This window comes from Haliaeetus leucocephalus, unplaced genomic scaffold (genome assembly GCF_000737465.1).
Source record: "Haliaeetus leucocephalus isolate CR32 unplaced genomic scaffold, Haliaeetus_leucocephalus-4.0 Scaffold173, whole genome shotgun sequence".
NCBI classification, from domain to species: domain Eukaryota; kingdom Metazoa; phylum Chordata; class Aves; order Accipitriformes; family Accipitridae; genus Haliaeetus; species Haliaeetus leucocephalus.
Genome location: NW_010972609.1, coordinates 732,443 through 751,822, shown reverse-complemented (window position 1 = coordinate 751,822; position 19,380 = coordinate 732,443). Strand labels below are relative to the sequence as shown.

Here is a 19,380-nt window from a genome sequence, read left to right as displayed (position 1 = left end):
AAGCCATGACTGAATGCCTTCAGATTAAACTAAGCCTGCATGGACACCAAGATAAAAAATGTAAGTCCTTTCCTCACAACATGCAAGCAAATCACTTCTAAATCATCTCACTCTCGCGGCTTTGAAATGCAAACTTAACTCCCATGACAAAAGGATCCGTTGTTATGCAAGAACCAGCTTGCCAGAAAGTGTTGAACTGAATACACCAGCAAGTCGATTAAAGTTACCACAAAACATGTCAGAAAGCAAAAAAGGAACATGCAGGCAGATTCATCCCAGGCACAACTTTGCTGCTTCACACCACTCTTTTATTTCTTCCTTTTTCTCTGGATGAGAAATAACTAAGATTCCTAGGGTACCCTACTTTGTACAGATTGTATTAAGCCTCCTCCACAGTCACTGCATGTATTGGGAAATTTAATGTTTATATCTATTTTAGAAGTAGAGGAAAAAAATTACATCTTCTCTCTGCTTCTCTGCTAAAAGGCCACCTAGCAAGTCATTCTCAAGTAAGATGCATTCTTCTACGCTTGTGCTTTAATAATTAATACGGAAAAGAAAAAGCAAACAGTGCGATACACACACATTTACAATTACAGACTCATTCCACGGGAAAATCCAGCTCAAGCTGGAAAGAGCCATCAAAAGCCAGTTATTACATAATCCTTATTACTGCTACATGGGTGAGCAGCAATTTCAAAGGAGTATTTACTAAAAGCAGATAAAGCCAGGTTGCAGCATCAGATGAATCAGATAAGACACAGCCAGTAATAAAATTGACTTAATTTTCTTCCTCCCCCCCAATAATATGCTAAATCAAAAAGCCATGAAATGCAATCTTCTTCAGCTGAAGTCTTTTAGAAAAAGATTGAGAAAGTGCGCTATTTGCCAGATTTTGCTTTCCTTGAAATTACAGTCAATGTCGGGTTATACAGAAAATTCAGCTCAGGTGTGGATAGGTCTGTGCTGCTCTAGGGTAAAAACTTTCACCTCTGAAAGCAGTCCTACCTCATGGAAAAGCCAAAACCTGCTATATTAGCAGCCTCTTCCCCAAACACTTTCAGAAAAATGTCTTCCTACTCACAGCAGGCAGTAGATGCTGCCCACTATTTCACAGTAAAAACAGTTTATGGGATTCAAGTCTGCAAACACTTAATAATACAGTGTTGCTTAAACTGCTAAACCAAATGGCTGAAAATGCTTTTTGAAAGCCTTTAGGACAAAATGCATTGGGTTAATAAAAAACTATGGTTATTTTACCTAATACATTTGGTGGATTCATTCCAAACTCTGTGGGTTAACTGTAATAAAACCTTTGGAAGCAGCAGTCTAGTAAAAGTCAATGCCAGTAACATACTCTGATGAAGACGGACATGGGATGGCAGCATATGCCAACTGCTTGTCACGAATGTTCTCTCCAAATGGCAATGCAAGAAGATGCTAAGTCTGTCCTAGAGGCATAGATCCTCCATTTTTATAAGCAACAAGAACTCACTCGGATATTGCCAGAAATTAACACTAAATAGCCTGTATAGTTATGCAAAAGCAAGAGATCATGCCACCACATCACCCGACCATCATAACTATGATCATTAATCAGCACTTCATGGACACAAAATGCAAATATCATTGTTGCCCAGAAATGCAAGTGTAAGTTCATAGAATCATAGAATGGTTTGGGTTGGAAGGGACCTTTAGAGGTCATCTAGCGCAACCTCCCTGCAACGAGCAGGGACATCTTCTACTAGATCAGGTTGCTCAGAGCCCCGTCCGACCTGACCTGGAATGTTTCCAGGGATGGGGCACCCACCACCTCTCTGGGCAACCTGTGCCAGTGTTTCACCACACTCACTGTAAAAAAATTTCTTCTTTCTATCTAGTCTGAAGTTGTGACAATCCGTTTGGCTACAAGCAGACAGAGGAACACAGGAGAACAGCAAGACACTGTTGGGCATCCTGGTCATCATGGCAGAAGCAGCCTCGGCACAAAAGGTGGATTTCAGTTTCCCTGATATTTCTGGCTCATTAGTATTGACTAATTCAATCACTGTCACTAAAGCTGTTACATACACACAGTAGTGGCATACAAAATATAATAAGGTATTACATTTTATAGAGAAACTGAACGGTATTAATATCTCAAAATAACACGGTTTAATAAGAAGGAAAATTTAAAGGTAGCAGATTACCACAAGCATGCTTATCTATGGTTTGTGAAACAAATTTCTCATAAGGTTTAACCTTCTTATACCACACATACAGGTACAGGAATCAAGAATTCATAAAAGAACAACATCTGTCATCTCTCCCACAGTTAAATCTGGAGCAGAGTCTGATACAATATACTTTTCTGCAAGAACACGGAGAAAAAAATATACTGGATATCTGTCACTCTCTCTATGTTTATACAGTGCCTATCATTTCCATTTCAATACATGTAAAGCCCTGGCAACAACACAATACAAATAAATGGGCGTTTTCTATTAATCTTGCCGACATAGCTCCCGTCTTAGGACTAATGGCGTTTTTTTGATGTCTTAAGAGACACAACATTTACTCACCCCAAATTTGCTCTAAACCAATAAAAATACAAAAATTTCTTCTGATAGACACAACAATGAAATAAAGTATTTCCAATGACAAGATTTACCATGGTCTTTATAGTTACAGAAAAAAATATGCACAGTTGTCACAGCTGACCTTTTTATGAGGATAAGACATGCTATGTGTGACTGCTCAGTTATGATCAGGCTATTTAAGAACTTACCCTTGCTGCCTTCTCTTCTAGGATACAGTATAAATAAAATCACAGGAGCAATATTCAATCTTGCTATCAAAATCCTGTAATTAAATTAAGATTATACAAATCTCCATTGCCTCTTGCAATTTCATCCACGACAACTAATCACGTCTGAATTGCACACGAGCCTTTCTTACTTTGAGGCAAGAATTGGTAGTGACCCTTACAATTTAGTTTGCTTAATTTGTTCCCTTTTATAACCTAGTTTCAGTTGCTTCTGAGCTTTTGGAAGTTTATCCATTTGGTGGAAAAACAAACAGATTGGCTCCTAGGTACCTCAGAGACACTCTGTTTTTCCCAGGGAAATCCTGCTGCATGTGAGAACACCTGAGGCATTTCAGCTGGACACCCCTGTCTAAGCTGGGAGAGAAAGCACAAAGGGGAAGAAAAAAGGGTCTCAGATCATCTACATGGAGCACAATACAAAAGATGGCCTCAAGGACACTCCTCCGTAAGTTTACAGTCATGTAACAACTGTGCAGCAACAACAGCTTTTTTTTAAGAGAGACACATTCTGCAGTAAGTATTTTTAGCATCTCCAAGTGTGGCAATATTTTGCCTTTCTCAATAAAAGATAATCATATCATTTAATTTCTTTATGTTTTACTGTATTACTTCCACTTGTCTGCTTTTCTGAAAAATGACAGGGGTTAAGACAAAGGTTAGGAGTGATCAGCCAGCACTACGCAAACCATCACTGGGTCAAGGTGAATGGATTTTTAACCCCATTCTGTATCCATATGTGTTTTTCTGTTCCTATGTCTCTGACTATATCCAGCCCTTATCAAGCCAAGCAAGAGTATTAGTGAAAGCCCCTCAGGCTAAGGTCCGACTTTTCAAAAGTAGCTGCAACACCTTCAGACGTAGTTAAGACAGAAGAGTCTTTCCTGTCTCATGTTTTCAGCAAGAGTATTACATTCTGTTTTGTTATCTTCTTGTCACCAGCTGTATAATGAACCAAATAATGACCTTTGGTAATCGTACTTCATGTGCCAGTAAGGAGAAGCATCTGCCTAACAGTTTGTCAATACTTCAAAATTGACAATAGCGGGAAATCTGCTGACACTTGAGGTCACCTCTAACTTGCCATCAAGCACTTCCCTGTTGGAAGTGTTACTTGGAACAGTATCTTGTATCCCTACTATTCTCAGGAATATTTTCATTTGCCAACATTTCCCCTAATACCCTAACAGATACCATATCAGCACCACAAAGGCATAAATATGCCCAAGGCATTGTGTAAAATTCCCAAAAAGCCTTTTTCTCAAATAAGAACATGTGTTCTTCTATATAAATAGCACTTCAAGGTAAGTGATGAGAAAACATATCATAACTAATCATTGTTTGCATCTGAATGTATCATCATGAGACCTTTCCCTTTTTTTTTCTTTTCCTTATTTTAATTATGTCTTTTTAAGAAATTATGTTCAGTGTGCCTACATATATACATACTCACACACTCTCTTATTTTTAAAGGTAAAATCCATAGTTTGTTCTGGTACGGTCACTTCTGTAGATTTAAAAATGTTAAATGCAACTCTTACTAATACCTTTACGTCTGAGTCTTAAGCCTTTCTGCGGAATTTATTATTCTAGTACTTTTGAGGTTTTTACACTGTTAAAACCTTAAGTCTTTTCCTATCAATACCTAAATATGACAAACAACAACGTAGTGCAAACTTAGAGTGTACATTCTTCCATGACAGATTGTCCTTCACCTATTATTTCTGTACTGCAAAACACAGTGTAACTGATCAACACAATCAGTGACCTAACATAAAAAAAATGAAACCAAAGCAAGTATGAATAAATCCCATTATTTGACTCAAATCAGAACAAAAGCTGGGAAAAGCTGGAAGTCTGACTAAAGGCAGCATGAGAAGAGCGCTATATTTTCTGCCAATAATACACAATATTCAATGATGCATTCTTCACAGAGGTGCTTCAGGAAAGGAATTAGGATGAAAATAAATACTTGGCAAAAACAAAGTCCTTGTGTAATTCATATGCTCCATTAACACAACAGTTACATATTTTAACATCAAGAGAGAAAACACTATTTTATATTTGTAAAGATGCCTTTTTGAGGTACCGGACAGGGATTTTCAGTTTTAAAATTAGCTTTCTCAGAGTTTCACCCTTTCAAAAATAGGTCAGAGACAAAAAATACCTGAGAATAACTTCTTGTCCTTTGCCTGTAAATTTCATCAAAAAGATGGAAATTAAAAATTATAATAACCTAAATCAAAATTGAGTTTGGGGAAGCCATTCTAGTGACATGCTGGATAATAAACAAGATTGATTTTTTACAGACCACTAGCAGGGCTGGGAGCATCGCATGCACATCCACCTTGTGACAGCCCCATCCTCCCTGACCTCCCAGCTCAGTCTCCCCAGTCCGAGGCTTCCTCCCAGCAAGACTCCCTTTTTATACAGTCAGTCCCAATTTCCCTTCTAATCTGATTTTCTTTGTCTTCTGCCCTTGATGATTAAAAATCTCCCCAAGACCCTTATCAATCTTGTTCTTGCTCCATTCACTCTACTCTTTCGGGCTTAGGCTCCCAGCCCAAGTCTCAGCCAGTCTTGTACTTTCTCACCCACCTCCAAGCTCAACAATAACTTACCCGTGCCTGATTGCGCCTGTCTATATTCCCCCCAGCCAGCTTAGCTTCCAAATACGCAGTCTGGTTTTGGAGGCCCTGTATTTGAGTCAGACTGCAAACTGGTTTACGCTGCCACATTATTAACATGGAGGTCACCAACAGCATGCAGGGCAATTAAAGAAAACAAAACAAAACAAAACAGCGTAACACAACAGGGGAGATGGGACAAGGAGAGGTGGGTCAACAGAGTTTTTCAGTATGAGCAAAACAACACATGTTTACTCTCACCCATACTCCGAAATAGCTGAATCATTATGTTTTTCCGAACAATGCCGCCTGAGATACCAGGCATGGAAAATTTTATTTCAAATGATTCAAATCTGGCAAAAATATGAGCAATTGAAAATAGATGTACAGCCAACACATTGAAAGGAACAATTCTACCTGCAGTGGACCTGGAAGACTGCTGCTCCTCCTGACACCTACGTAACATAAGCACATTAATAACCCATGCTGATTTGGGACAGCGATAGTCAATAGAAGAGAGAGAGAAATCATTCTCAGGCACAACTCTGCCATTAAAAGGTGTCACTAAATGCCACCGCAGTTCTTCTGTATATTTGAACACATATGCTTCAAAAACACTGACTAATTATTAGCTCTATTAGCTCTAAGCTTGAAAGTGCTTTATAGCTCATATGAAAACACATGATTTATTCATATAGAGCTTCTGCTCACTAGAAGAAAAAGGAAACACATGATAAACATGGTGCATGTTCATTTTAACTTACACAACAGAGTTTCTACAGCTTGTAAAGACTGCAAAACTCTGAGATTTCCAAATTACTCTACTAGTATTTGCCAGATAGGTAAAAAATTATTTTACATTAATGTAGGAGCACATAAAATGTGTCAAAAACTAAGTAGCTATGGACATTGATAGGATATCATGGCTTTTCTGAAAGGATATTTTGGGAGGTTTTAGTGCTAGAATTGAAACTGTAACAGCAAATAAACCCTAAAACAACTGGAAATTTTAAAGCTAACCAATAGCTGGAACTGAAGTTACAGTTCAGCATTTCACAAGCCAGTTTATGAGAGCTGTAAGTTGATGTACATGTTGGTGGCAAACATCATGTTTCGGCATAAGGTATGAATGGTTGTGGAGGCATCAGCAGTACTTACGGCAGGCATGGTTGAGGGCATGTTCAAGTTCAGCGCTATGAATGAAAGCACAGACCTGCTCCAATTTTAGTTACTTCAAAAGAAAAATGGTCAAGCACAATGTATATAACAGTGTCTTATTAGCTAGCACTTGCAGCTCTGTAATGCCGATGTTTTTTTTCCATCTGTTAGCACAGAATAATTAGCATGTAAGGTATCCAAGACAGGATGGATAAGTGATTAATAAACAGAACTGGCAATATAGTAAAATGATGTGGCACGGATTTCATCTTACCTCTAATTGCTAGTCAGCCTTTAACAGAAATGCACAGTACACAAAAAATTCTCACACTTAGACCGAGGATGGTGATGCAGGAATTGCCCTAATCTACTTGGAACATACGTGGGGAGGACAGAGGGAAGAGATTCACCTCACATCCATACAAGTGTTAATACTTATTAGCAGGGGGGAAACCCCACAAAAAACATACAGAGAAATTTCTGCTGACCCATATTCTGTTACTGCAGAGTACAGCCTATCAGCACAATCTATTACTGTTGACAGTCATAGACAGACTTTCAGCTATGGGTGACATCAACTGTACTCAACACTGATTACTAACTTAATGGACCCCAGTAATCAGTTAGGATGAAACACGTTCCGTCAAACGTAGCTAATAAAAGCTTAGGTGCTTAATTGGGAAATAACAGGCAAGCTTTTCCATGACCTCAACACCTGGCAATGCCATTCCAACACTAACTCTACTAGACACTGAAAAGGCAAAAAGGACCGCCAGATCCCAGGCAAAGTTGTGTACACAGTGTAGGATACCTGAATTAAGTGGCACAGAGTTCAGCCCAGATTAGTTTTCCTTCCATATGATCTGGTAAACCCATGCTTGTTTTAAAAAGCACTCTGATTTAGTAAGAAGTGAACACTTGCACATCTTGGGGGTTTTTTGGTGGTAAAATTACACTACATTCATTGGGCACTAATGCTAGATACAAACTCTGCTGCTCATTTTCCTCAAAATAAATAAAGCTTTGGCAGGCCTTGAAAGCAACACACCAATTTCTCCATGTCTAGATACTTTTATTTTACAGAATAGCGCAGTTTTCATATCATCAATTTTCTAAGCAGCAATTCAAAAGAATCATCCTTTTAGATATCTGAGAAAAGAATGTAATGGAGGTTACTCAAAGGAATAGATGCTGCAGCTACAACCATTCTCATTATGTACATATGAGATGCTTCGATGTTCCTTGCTACTGATTACATGAGTAAACATTTTTAGTATGCAAAATCCTATTAACTCAAGGGGATTCTGCATAATTTTGTAACAGCTCCACTTGTGGTGTTTGATCGACTAGGTCAGCAACAGACAGATGGCAAAGAATTCATTCTAATGCTGCTTTATTGCAGTGCTGGCATCAGGGTTTTCTCTACTCACTCCATTTAGAAAAACTAGAACTTTTCCTACATTCCCTACACCAAAAAGTCACCATAGAATAAAAACATGGAAAGTAATTTCATTTTTCAAGTATGCGGATCTAGAAAGGATAAAACAAAGCCAACCTAATTGTTAGTCTTTCTGTCCGTGCTAGGGGAAGAGTGACCAGTCAAAAGCCCAAGCATCAGAAGTGTAGCATATAATAAATGATAACAAATAGGAATTTATTCCATAGGGACAGGAGATAGTTCACTGGTCAGTAAGCGCACTTCCATAGCTATACCCTTCTCTTAAAATTATTTCTTCTGTCTCCTGTGCTCACTTGATTTTATTTAGTTCTGGCTAGTCATCCTTCATTTCTTTAAGTCCTACAACTATCAGCACTAGCTTTTACAAATATTTTCTTTTCTGCCCTTCTCCGCCATATTTTTCTGTTCTAAGAGGAAGAACAAGAATGTTGCAGCAGTCAGCACAAAGAGGAAGACAGTAATAATTCTACTTGCCATTTATCCTCCCCACAAAAAATCCTAAAACAAAAAGAAAAGTTAATCTCAAAGACATAAAGTAATAAAATAATCTAATCTCTCCAAGTAAAGAGACGACACTGAAACCCATCCCTCCAGTAATTAGCGTTTTCTCTTATTCCATTTTTTAATCACTCCGTAATTCTAAGGTGCAGTTTGTGCTTAGCATATTATTTAGGTGGCAAACTATTAGCGGTCTGAAAATGGTGCCTAAAATTAAATTATTAATGCACTGTTTCCCCAATTTTGGGAAAATGGTCCCAAAAGTAAACAATTAGCTGGCTGGGATTTGCTAGCAGGACTTTTAAGCTCTTGAGATACACATCTTACATCCAGAAAACTTCAAAATATGGAGATAATTAAACTGATATAGAAATATTTGACTAAGGCTTTTTTAAAAGCCTGAAACTCAGAGGCGTTATCTACACATAACCTTTGAGGAGCCAACTCAGAGACCCCCATGGACATAGCTAATATTCCAACTATTTCACTTGTCAAAGCATGAGAGAAAATGCAGTCTTCCTTGAATTCTATGACAGCATTATCCAAAGTGGGCTGAGAATGTAATGGGAAAGATACAACAAGCAAAGGTAAATCAGGATTTCTTCTGGTTGAAAGACTACTTGGGTTTGGGAAATAGCCCCCCTAACAACAGGGCAGTTCCTTTTAATGGTACTGTGACATCATTCTTCCAGAAGCACTATTTTCTGTAACTTGACAAAAATTCTTTCTGTTCCTTTTTCTTAAAACATTACAGCTTTCATCCCTATTTCTCACATGTCGGTTTGCATTATGAATGTTTCTCTGAAATCCAGGCTAATTACAACTGCTTCAGAAAGAAGGGCTTAAGGTTGTCAGCCATACCTGACAACCCTTTAGACAAACAATTTCCTTCCATTTGGATTTTTAATTAAGCTTTCTGAAAGTACTTTAATACAAGAAAATGGTGAAAAAACATCTAGTCAGTTTTGACTAATCCAAAGAAAGACTTCATTTTCTTTTGGAGATAGAGATGGCAGCTTCAACTTTTACCACTGAGAGTGCATTAAATCAACCCCACCCCTGAAACATAGCCCAGCTCTTTAGCCTCACATCCAAGGAAGGAAGAGCTTCTTTCTGGCTAATTCAATATGGCCAAGCAAAGCTTAGCTGCCCAATTACTCCTTGGATCTCTCTTCCATGGGACTGGAGATAATCACAAAGCAAGGCACATCGGACCACAGGACACCAAGGATTTCATGTTTTGTCATCAACAGCTCATATAATTCTCAAACTCATTGCCAGTGTCACCTGAACTGCTAAGAGGGGATCTGTTTTTCTCTCATTCTTGATTATTCCAGGACTTCTTCACTTATTGCATTACACAAAAGCCACAGTTTCTAAAATGATAGTTATCTTACTCTACAGCTGTTTCCAGCCTTGTACAGTGTTAACTTCGCCACAAAACCAAGTTCACATGAGATTTTCTTGCAAATATTTCTGGGGGCAGAGGGAATAGGTATTTCTTTTTTACCTGAAATGGAGACTGGCTGTTGTAATTCTTAATCTCCTTGTTGGCTCCCCGGAACAGCAGCACTCTTGCACAGCTCTCCTGAAAATGGCAGAAGAGTAAGTTTGTTAATAAGGGTCTTTAGTTACTAAATAGACATTATGGCTATGCAATGCGTTGCTGTTTGCTGTATATTTTCTTTGATAACAAGTAAACAAAATAAATAAATAATCTGAGAAATTGAGTTATTAATACAATACTTTAAATATGACAAGACTGTAGGAGCTTTGCAGTGTGTTAGAGTAGAAACAATATGCAAGTGTAAAACAATGTAGAGGAATGGGAGAGGTAAACATCTTATTGAATATTTAAGAAACTGTACTGTGGAAATTCCCTACTTAGCAAATCAGATTTTTCAGAAAATATGCTAGTTCAAAATGAAATTTGACTCTCATATGTTTTTTGCCTATTTTGTAGGGAAAACAGTACTGTTCATGGTACAGTAAACAGTATCTGGGATGAATGAGATCCTCTCCCACAGCTAAAAAATAAACAAAGCTGTTTTACCACTTACATGTACTTATTTTTTTTTAACCTATCTTCAATTTTAAACTTCTAATGTATGATTTTTTGGTCATTTTGGTCATCACCTGAAATTATTTGGTCTGGCTATACATACTGCACTGACCAGTCTTACCTTCTCTTTTCACCTAAAAAATACTAGCAGTTACAGTGCAAACCCAATACAGTCCTTCTAACAAAAGTATGGCTTCAGGCCCTCTGGACTGAGGAAATCTGCAAACAAAATCCCTTTAAAACAATTCTTTTGGACTGATACAGCGTATTGCTTAAGTCTCTACTCTATGCTGCTGTAAAATATAACTGACCATAATCTGCGAGAAATCCTCTGCAGTTCTGGTGTGGTTCTCAGAATACTAGACTTTTTGATGATCTGTATATAGACTATATTTCTTCCTGCTCATCTTTAATGTTCATCTTAGGACCTTACACAAGCCAGTTCACATTTCAAAATGTTTTTATATTTCCTCATCATAAATATTTCTATTAATTTTGTTGTGCTTTCCAGACTTCTTGTCATGTTGTTTTATGGAGTTCTACCTAATGAGGTATTTCAATGTGCCACCTTTCACTTTTAACAGTAAATTTGCAGCCAGAGAAAACAATCATATAATTTAGCTATTTTAGTGACAGAAATGAAGCTTATTTACTAGATTCTGAGTCATAAGTGAATGCCAGAAATTATGATTGAAAATAATTTTTGTCATTGTGTTTTCTAATTTGTCAAACTGGATTCTTGATCCCATTAAGTCTCCTCCATCACAGGGTCGTCCTAAACGTATCTGGGGAGGACGCTATCCTACCCTTTCCCCAAGATTCGATGCTCCAGAAAGATAACATTTTGTTTCCACACTTCCTATTCTGCATAACAGCCTGAAACAACTGAATGGATCATATCTCAAGATGGTATATTAACAATCATCTCATAGATGGTAATTTTTTAATGATATATCATTAATTGAAATAGTCTCATTCGCTTGCACTGAAATCTGCACATTAGGTGTGTTCTCTGTATCTCTACACAGAGGAAGACCAAGAGCAATGTGTAAAACGTCAAAATGTTTTTCTCATTTTTCTGTGTTCTCTATTAGCAATCAACCAAAAGAAGTAAAAGTGCTGCAATCTAGATGAAGACCTCCAGGTTAAAAAAAAAAAAAAAAAAAATTCTTTTCAGGGTTGCTTTTCCAAGAATTCCTTTTTGACTGACTCCTGAATGATTCGAGGTTTGCACACTATATTATATTCCCATAATAACAACTGTTCCACTATTCCACCAGGTACCGCTTAGTAAACATACTGGAAATGTTAGTAGAACGCTTTAGTGTTAAAATATCCAATTTTGATCAAGAGCCTGAGGATATAAATAATGATATTAAGAAACATACTGTATTAATTTGCTGATTATTCATTTAGTTATCAGAATAAGTAATTCAACAATATAAAATCAAAAGAATTACACATTTTAAAACTCTCTACATGATTTACAAATTTAACTAAGCTGTCTGCAGTGTAACAAAAAACATGCAAAGTGATTTATTTGTTAAATGGTTTTGACAAGAAAAGTTTTGACAAAAGTGGTCAGAGTTGCTCAACATAAGAATTTTCAAGAAAACTTGTTTTGCATTAAGTACTGCATTTTTTTGTTTCTTTATTCTTTTTTAAAAAACAGAAGCATTCTTAGCTTCATCCTCTCGCCCTTTTATCTCCTCCCCGTCCTTCCACTGTTATGGGGAACTAACAAGGGAGAATAAGCAAAAAAACTCATTACCAGAAATTATTTTGACTACTTTTCCTCTGTTAATTCAATGGAAATTCCACATCTTAGAGCTCTCCATTGTTAAGGCGATGCCTACGAATGCCGTAACTCCTGTTTGCACATATTTTAGCTCTGACAACCTAATAACTTCTGATATTGAGAGTTCAGTATTCTTCATTCATTATATCATACATAAACTGAATATGCAGTAGCTTTTTAGCATTCATAAGATTGGAAAGAATTTCACACAGAAGTGTGGGCTTGTCAGCAGACTAGATTCAGTTTGTTGTCTGAGAGCTAATTACCTGATTTAATACTACAACAGTTTTCGTATAGAATCCAATCCACTGACTGAAGGGAGGCACACTTCATCCCACCATTGTTATTTGCAAAATACAGAGGCATAAGATCTGTCTGGATTTCACTGAGTTACTGGATGGCCATGAAATAACTTTAAAAAACAATCGTGTATTCAGATCAGCACTTAGCTGACACTCAGGAAAACAGAAATACCAACTTCAGAAAGTATCCCAAGAAAATTCCCCAGGGAAGACTGGAAGGGAAAATCAAATGGATAATGACTCCATCTACAGGAATCAAGAGGTAAAAAGGATACTGCTGCCCTTCCCATCCTCTCCATCCAGAAAAGGTCAACACTGTTCCTTCCACTTTAGCTAATAACTTTCAATAAAAGGGACACCGAAAAAAATCAGCATAGGTTACAGTTCACAGCACCCTGAAAAAAACTTTTTATTTTCACATACACTTGACTAAGAAAAACAGAAGCCTGACAGTGTAGTCACAAGATGTTAAACTTCCATTCACAAAGACAAGGTTAATGACTATGAAAATATTTGCAAATTTTTAGACGCAATTTAAATGAGAGTCTCTAAGTCTTTTACAGAATAATTTTTTCCACTGAGGTCAGGAGCAAAACACATCTCTACATGAAAAATACTGTCATTTTACAGGATTATTCTGATTTTAGCATCATACTGCATAACCTTTGCTAAAAGTGTATGATCTTGTAAATAACTATAGCCATGAAAGCACTCCAATTAAATGGTTACAAAAAAACAGAGATGAGTCCACGTTTTTAAGTTTATATGTGCATTACAGTCCAGGCTTCAAAATTCTTACTCAGGAAAAGTGAAGTAAATGAGGTTAAAGTGAATATTTTAAAATACCTTCTTCAACAGAAGTGCTTATACTTAAACATGTTAAGCTCTTGATGTGAAGCCTAAATGCAAAATTCTTGTTGAGATTAAGGTGAATTTCATTTCTCTGCAAAATTTTCTAGGAATTTTAAAAAGTGCCAACTTGTAAAAGCTTTGTATGCCTACAGTCGTAGAAGTCATCCAAGCTGAGCAAAGAAACCATTGCAAACCTTAAACTAGTTGATGTAGGCACTTAACAGCCTGTTGAAGGTGGTTGGTAAACAGTGAGCAAGAAGCAGTCCACAGAGGTACTGATCCCACTGATATGCTGCATACTTCAAATAATCAGAATTAACAGGAAAGATCTGTACAGCTAGACTCTTTATGAATTGATATCAATTATGACACACACATCAAGTCAGCAGTCTTGAAAAATGTCAAATTATCCCCAAAATTCTATTTTTAAAAAAGTTAAGGGTATTTTAGACCTAATTGAGGAATCTGTCTTGACAAGACTTTTGAAAAAACTAAGATGGTAATTAATTAAGAAGCAGATGCTTTAACAGATGTTTCACTAGTTACAGTCACTTCTCATGACTTGTGTCTTCCTAATTCAATTTAACATTATATGTGCTATGTTTTAACATAGTTGTAAAACTCATTCCCTCCCATCCCATCCATGCAAAGAGAGTATAAAATCCTGTCAAATCAAATGGTTCTATTATTTGTAAATGACTACACAAGTTGTAAACAGCAGAGAATCCTGTAATCTACAGAGACATTTCCACAGTATTTTCCAAGTATTTCTTAATTAAGTCTAATTTAAATTCTAGTAAAACAGCAATAAATTCTGAATAGGAAACAAATATTTAGATATGATATAAAAAAAAATATAAGCTGGTAGAACATGATGTTTTATTTTCTAATTAACATGTATACTCTTGCTACCTACAAAGAGCAGCCTTATTTGTAATCCGTGAATAAAACACTAATAAAATAGTTTTTAATTATGTTCTTTATAGTTTCTAAGACCACTGTTTAAAACCTGTAACACTTCATTGCATATTAAATAAATCAAATGAAAAATAATGAGCTATGTTCTTCTTCAGTGTAACTTGCCTCTATAGATCAATAAGAATAGGAAATTTACCTCAAATCCATTTACTAAAAGCAAGGAAATGGTATCTCAGGAAAACCTAACACCAAACCAGTAAACTCCTTCAACAGAAAACTCAACGAGCCTCTGTTTCTGTGGATGGACACGAAAGGTTTAGCACTTGTACCTCAGTTATGCCTTTTTTTCCCTGGCTATGTGTTATTCTCTCACAGCACTGGTTTCCAGTCTCCATGGGGCTGGACACCCCAGAACTACCTTTCCTTGAAGCAAGACATCCTTCTCCACTTAGCCCCGCAGAGGGGACCCCAGGCACCCCTCAGCTCCTGCCACAGACCCTTATGTCGCTGAAGGAGGACGGTATGACAAGACATAAGCCCGCTCACCTGGTTGTACAGGGCACAGATGTGTAGCGCTGTGTTTCCCGAGGCATTCTGCGCACACATATCGGCGCCGTAGAAGAGGAGGTGCTCCAGATGTTGGACATGTCCGTATCGGCACGCCTGTAAAGAGATGCAGTCATATTTTGGTTATTATACATTCTAGACAAGGATTCCAAGTAAATGTTTTTAGGAGAGAAGATGCTATTTTACTTAGGGTCTAATTTTTAGAACCACCCCTGGACTGAATGGGAGGACAAACACCCAGATGTGCATACCTGCCTGCAAAGACCAATGTGTGCACTTCGGGTACAGCAAGTCTGTCTGGGCATAAGTTTAAGCATCTGCTTATTTGAGGAATGGCAATTTAAGGTATCGAGAAAATACGAAGTTTGGCCCTTTTTATCCACTAATATTCATAACTGTCAAGTGTGACATGCAGACTGACAGAAGGCAAGGGTTTTTTGTCCTGCTAATCTTCGGCGAGTTGCCCACTAGATGGCACTGAAGATGATCAGATTTCCAAAGCTTGCTTTTAAGGCATGAAAACAGTTTAGGGAAATCTGGCCAAAATTCAAGTAATAATCTTCTTGATTCTGTGATGTCAAGTAGGCACACAGTACACAGAGGGCACTGATCCAAAAAAGGGAAAATCTTAAAGAGTTACTTTACCAGTCACACAAATAAAGCATTACACCCTGAATACTTGAAAACAACCCTCTATGAATGAGACTCCAGTGAAATTTGAAACTTTCCCGATTAGCAAATAAGTTCGAGAAAAACCATAGTGTTTCCATTCATCAGTCTCATTTACTTGACTACCTTCTCTATGGCACACCAGCTGAACATCTCCCAATCTGTAATGTTTTTAACTTTGTATCATCTCGAATCAGTATCATTCCTGCATAATAATATGGAATTTAAGCTGAGAGATACAGGGATACAAAGCCATTCACTCTGTCGTAGTGCCTGATAAATTCTGGCACCATAGCTGGCTATGGTATCATGAGCACCATGAACCTCAAAAGATAAATTTTAAAAATAATTTTTCTTTACAGAGCACACTACCACCTTTATCCACACACTGAATATGTAAGGGAGGAAAGGAAAACCCATGTACAAACAGCAAAAGAAAAATCATTAGAATCCCAGTTTCCACCCACAGGGAATGAAACCTGACTCAAACTGTGAGTTTGTAAGAGTTTTACATCCTTCAGTGCAAAATTCTGAAGGATCCTAGCAACACAATCCTGAAACCAAATCTTCCTGTAAAGTTCACCAGAAAGGAAGGAGAAAGTACCTCTGACAAACACACAAGAATTCTAGGGTACCAAGGATACTAAAATTGGCATCTAACAAAAAGATCAAGTTACATTTTTTTTTACTGAAGTGCCACTAATAGGACACTAAACTTCCAAGAGTCCATTACGTAAACCTGACTAGTGCAATTTCTGCAGCCAAAACCACAGTAACCGTAAGATTTCAAAGTTACAAAACTCCACTGGAACAGTTTCCACTTCTAATTCACCACAGCAGGATGCAAATTAATAAGCAAATAGAAAAAGGAAGAAATTCTCTACTTGTATGTGCATGGACTAAACATACCCAAATGGCCTTCAAAACAGCATCATTTAACCACAGAACATATATGGCACATTTCCTCATGCAATTTCCACTCCAAACAAAAAGTAATCTTTCCTACCTGATGAATTTCTTGCCATCCATTTTCATCTTTGCAACTGACTGTAGCGTGTTCATGAAGTAACAGTTCACAGCAGTAAGGATCCCCTCCCACAATAGCAGTGTGGTACAGTGGTGTCAGGCCACAGCTGTCTTTGTAGTTAGGAGATGCTCCAAGCTCTAAAAGGGTCTGAAAGCAATCACAAACTGTGAAAAATATATTTTGGAGGGACTTCTAACTATAAAGGGACTTTTCTACCTGAAAAAGTATTTACAAGGTTGATATTTGCCATAACATATATTTTTTGCTCACTTCTTTATAAGCTGATAGAACGGGCTGCAGCACAAAGTTAAGCAAGGAATGACCTTGGAAGAATTATGATCTAAACGAATCTATGGGGATAACAAGGAAAGGATGAATGGCAATGTCCAATTTCCATCCTCTCATTAAGTTTAGAAATCTCAGTTCTGAAAATGCCACATCGCCTCTGCAACTTATTCACCTCTTCAGTTACAAGACGTTTTATCAAAAAATGTCATGCAATTTGAATATCTGTCAAAAGGAAATAAGCAAAAACCATAAACATAAGACTTAATCTAGAATATCAAGGTGATTTAAGGATACCTATTAAAACACAAAAGAAAACAGAAGAGACTGTGTTAAGATATAATGTGTAATCCATGCCACTAGCATTTGCTTTCAAAGAGATAAACAACAACAACGCTATTCCTATTTATTCAGACAGATCTTTCCCCATCTATCAATGAATAAGGTTAAATTTCACCACTATTTCTTCCTACCAAAAAAATCAGAAATGAAAAGGCCCTTTATTGAAAGAAAATCCGAAGATTTGAAAGCCACAGGAAAGCACTAGAACAAGGACATACTAAAGGAACCATTGAGAACAAGACAGTAATTACAGTAATGTTTTCAATTAAAACATTCTCCTTTTTTTTTTTTCTATAAAATAATGTATAATTTGCTACTGAAAGCATTTACCTTGAGGGTTACTTGGTTCTTGGCTCTGGCTGCTTTGTGCAGAGCTGTCATTCCATCTTTGGCTCTGAAGTCCAAATGGGCTCCTCCATTTTTCAGAGCTTTTATCACTTCTACTGTATTGTCAAGCTGAACTGCCAAAGTTAGGGGTGTTTCTAAAGAAGAGAATAGCATGTTCTTGAAAAAAGATGAGCAAATTTGTAAAATAAAGAACATTTGCTTTAAAAATTGTAAGTTAAAAATGCTGCTCAAAGAAAATCATAAATTATCAATTTTCTCCTTTGGACAGCAAAACCATATAGACTCCATTAGCCTGAAGTTATGAAGGCAACAGAAAGAATGTGTGAGGTTCAGCCTGTTAATCAATTTAGGTTGAACAAACCCAAGGTACTACTTTATGCAGCTAGTTTTATTGTTCTGACCTCCACTTTCTAGGTCATGATAGTTTGGGTCCAGTCCTCGGTCCAACATCTTTGTGATTTTTTCCACTGAGAGATGGTGGACATGATCCATAAATTTTCTCAAATTAGCCTGAAACAAAGAGTGACAAATGAATCATCCTCTAATTTTAAAAAGAAAATTTTGACTAAAAGTGAAATATTCTGCCAATTGACGTCAATATCCATTGAACAGTAGCTAATTCACATTCCTGGAGAACCTGACTGTATACTGAGAGCATAAACCCTATGGTTTACAATGTTCAAAAGTCAAACACAGTAAGAAGATTCTGGTTTTCATAGTTTTAAGGAAAAAATGACCAAAACTTTCATTCAGTAAAAATTAGGATGGTGTATGGTGATCATTATTATTCTGACCTGCAAATGAGTCTAAAGACATAGATTGGCATTTTTGCAGCATGCTGAAAGCACATTGTATTTACGAAGTAACGTTCATTTAAAATTACTTGTATATATATGGAAGATATCATGTGAATTTTTCTATGAGAGAAATTGCCAGAACACAATTCACAGATTCCTGTTGGTGCTGGAAGCACATACTGCTCATTGTTCAGCAACTGGTCCAGGTGGTAATGTACTCCTACTTATTTCCAGTTTCTCAGACACATTGCTCTTCTAAGTCAGCAACTGCTAACTTCTCCAGTAAATTGGGCATACCTTTGTATGAAGCTTGGCCAGCTGTTTTTCATCAAGATTGAACTGTTTGTACACTCTTTTCTTGTATCGAAACTGAGGAAGGGAAAAAAGAATAAATTTAACATGTCCTATTTTGCTTAAAACCACGTAATATAATTTTCTGACCTTACCAAAAAGTATTACCCACGATGATGTAGATTTAGGCAAAATTAAAAAAAAAGTCTTAGTATTTCATTCTGAATATTCACCAATAACTAGCACTCTGCTTAACATAGTGGCATCATAGTTTTACAATTCATGTAAGCAAAATTCTTATCTTGTATAAATATACTGAAATCAGTGGAGGTGTGTATGGGAAATGAGATCGGTCTCTAGAATCTACATAAATAAGCAAGAATTACAGTGAAAGTAGCTTTTCCCTAAGGGTATCTGTGCACTTTCAGGCAGAAAGAACTGGGAAGGCATGTTAAATAAAAAAAAAAAACATATTTCAATATATCAGCTTAGCATTTCTGAAACAACAACAACAACAAAAGATTCCTGAAAAATCCCTTAATCAACATAGGCAGAACTTACACACAGGAATAGTTCT

The 19,380-nt window shown here is 36.9% G+C and overlaps 1 protein-coding gene across 1 annotated transcript in view; it reads right to left on the bottom strand.

Annotated features, from left to right (window-relative positions):
• Positions 1-19,380, bottom strand: part of SHANK2 (SH3 and multiple ankyrin repeat domains 2) — a 314,299-nt gene that overhangs the window by 284,080 nt on the left and 10,839 nt on the right. The window contains exons 3-8 of the mRNA XM_010563678.1: positions 18,810-18,881; positions 18,117-18,225; positions 17,698-17,849; positions 16,720-16,887; positions 15,024-15,140; positions 10,056-10,133 (exon numbers count right to left, since the gene is read on the bottom strand). Coding sequence (XP_010561980.1) covers positions 10,056-10,133; positions 15,024-15,140; positions 16,720-16,887; positions 17,698-17,849; positions 18,117-18,225; positions 18,810-18,881 — 696 coding nt within the window. The remainder of the gene's footprint in view (positions 1-10,055; positions 10,134-15,023; positions 15,141-16,719; positions 16,888-17,697; positions 17,850-18,116; positions 18,226-18,809; positions 18,882-19,380) is intronic.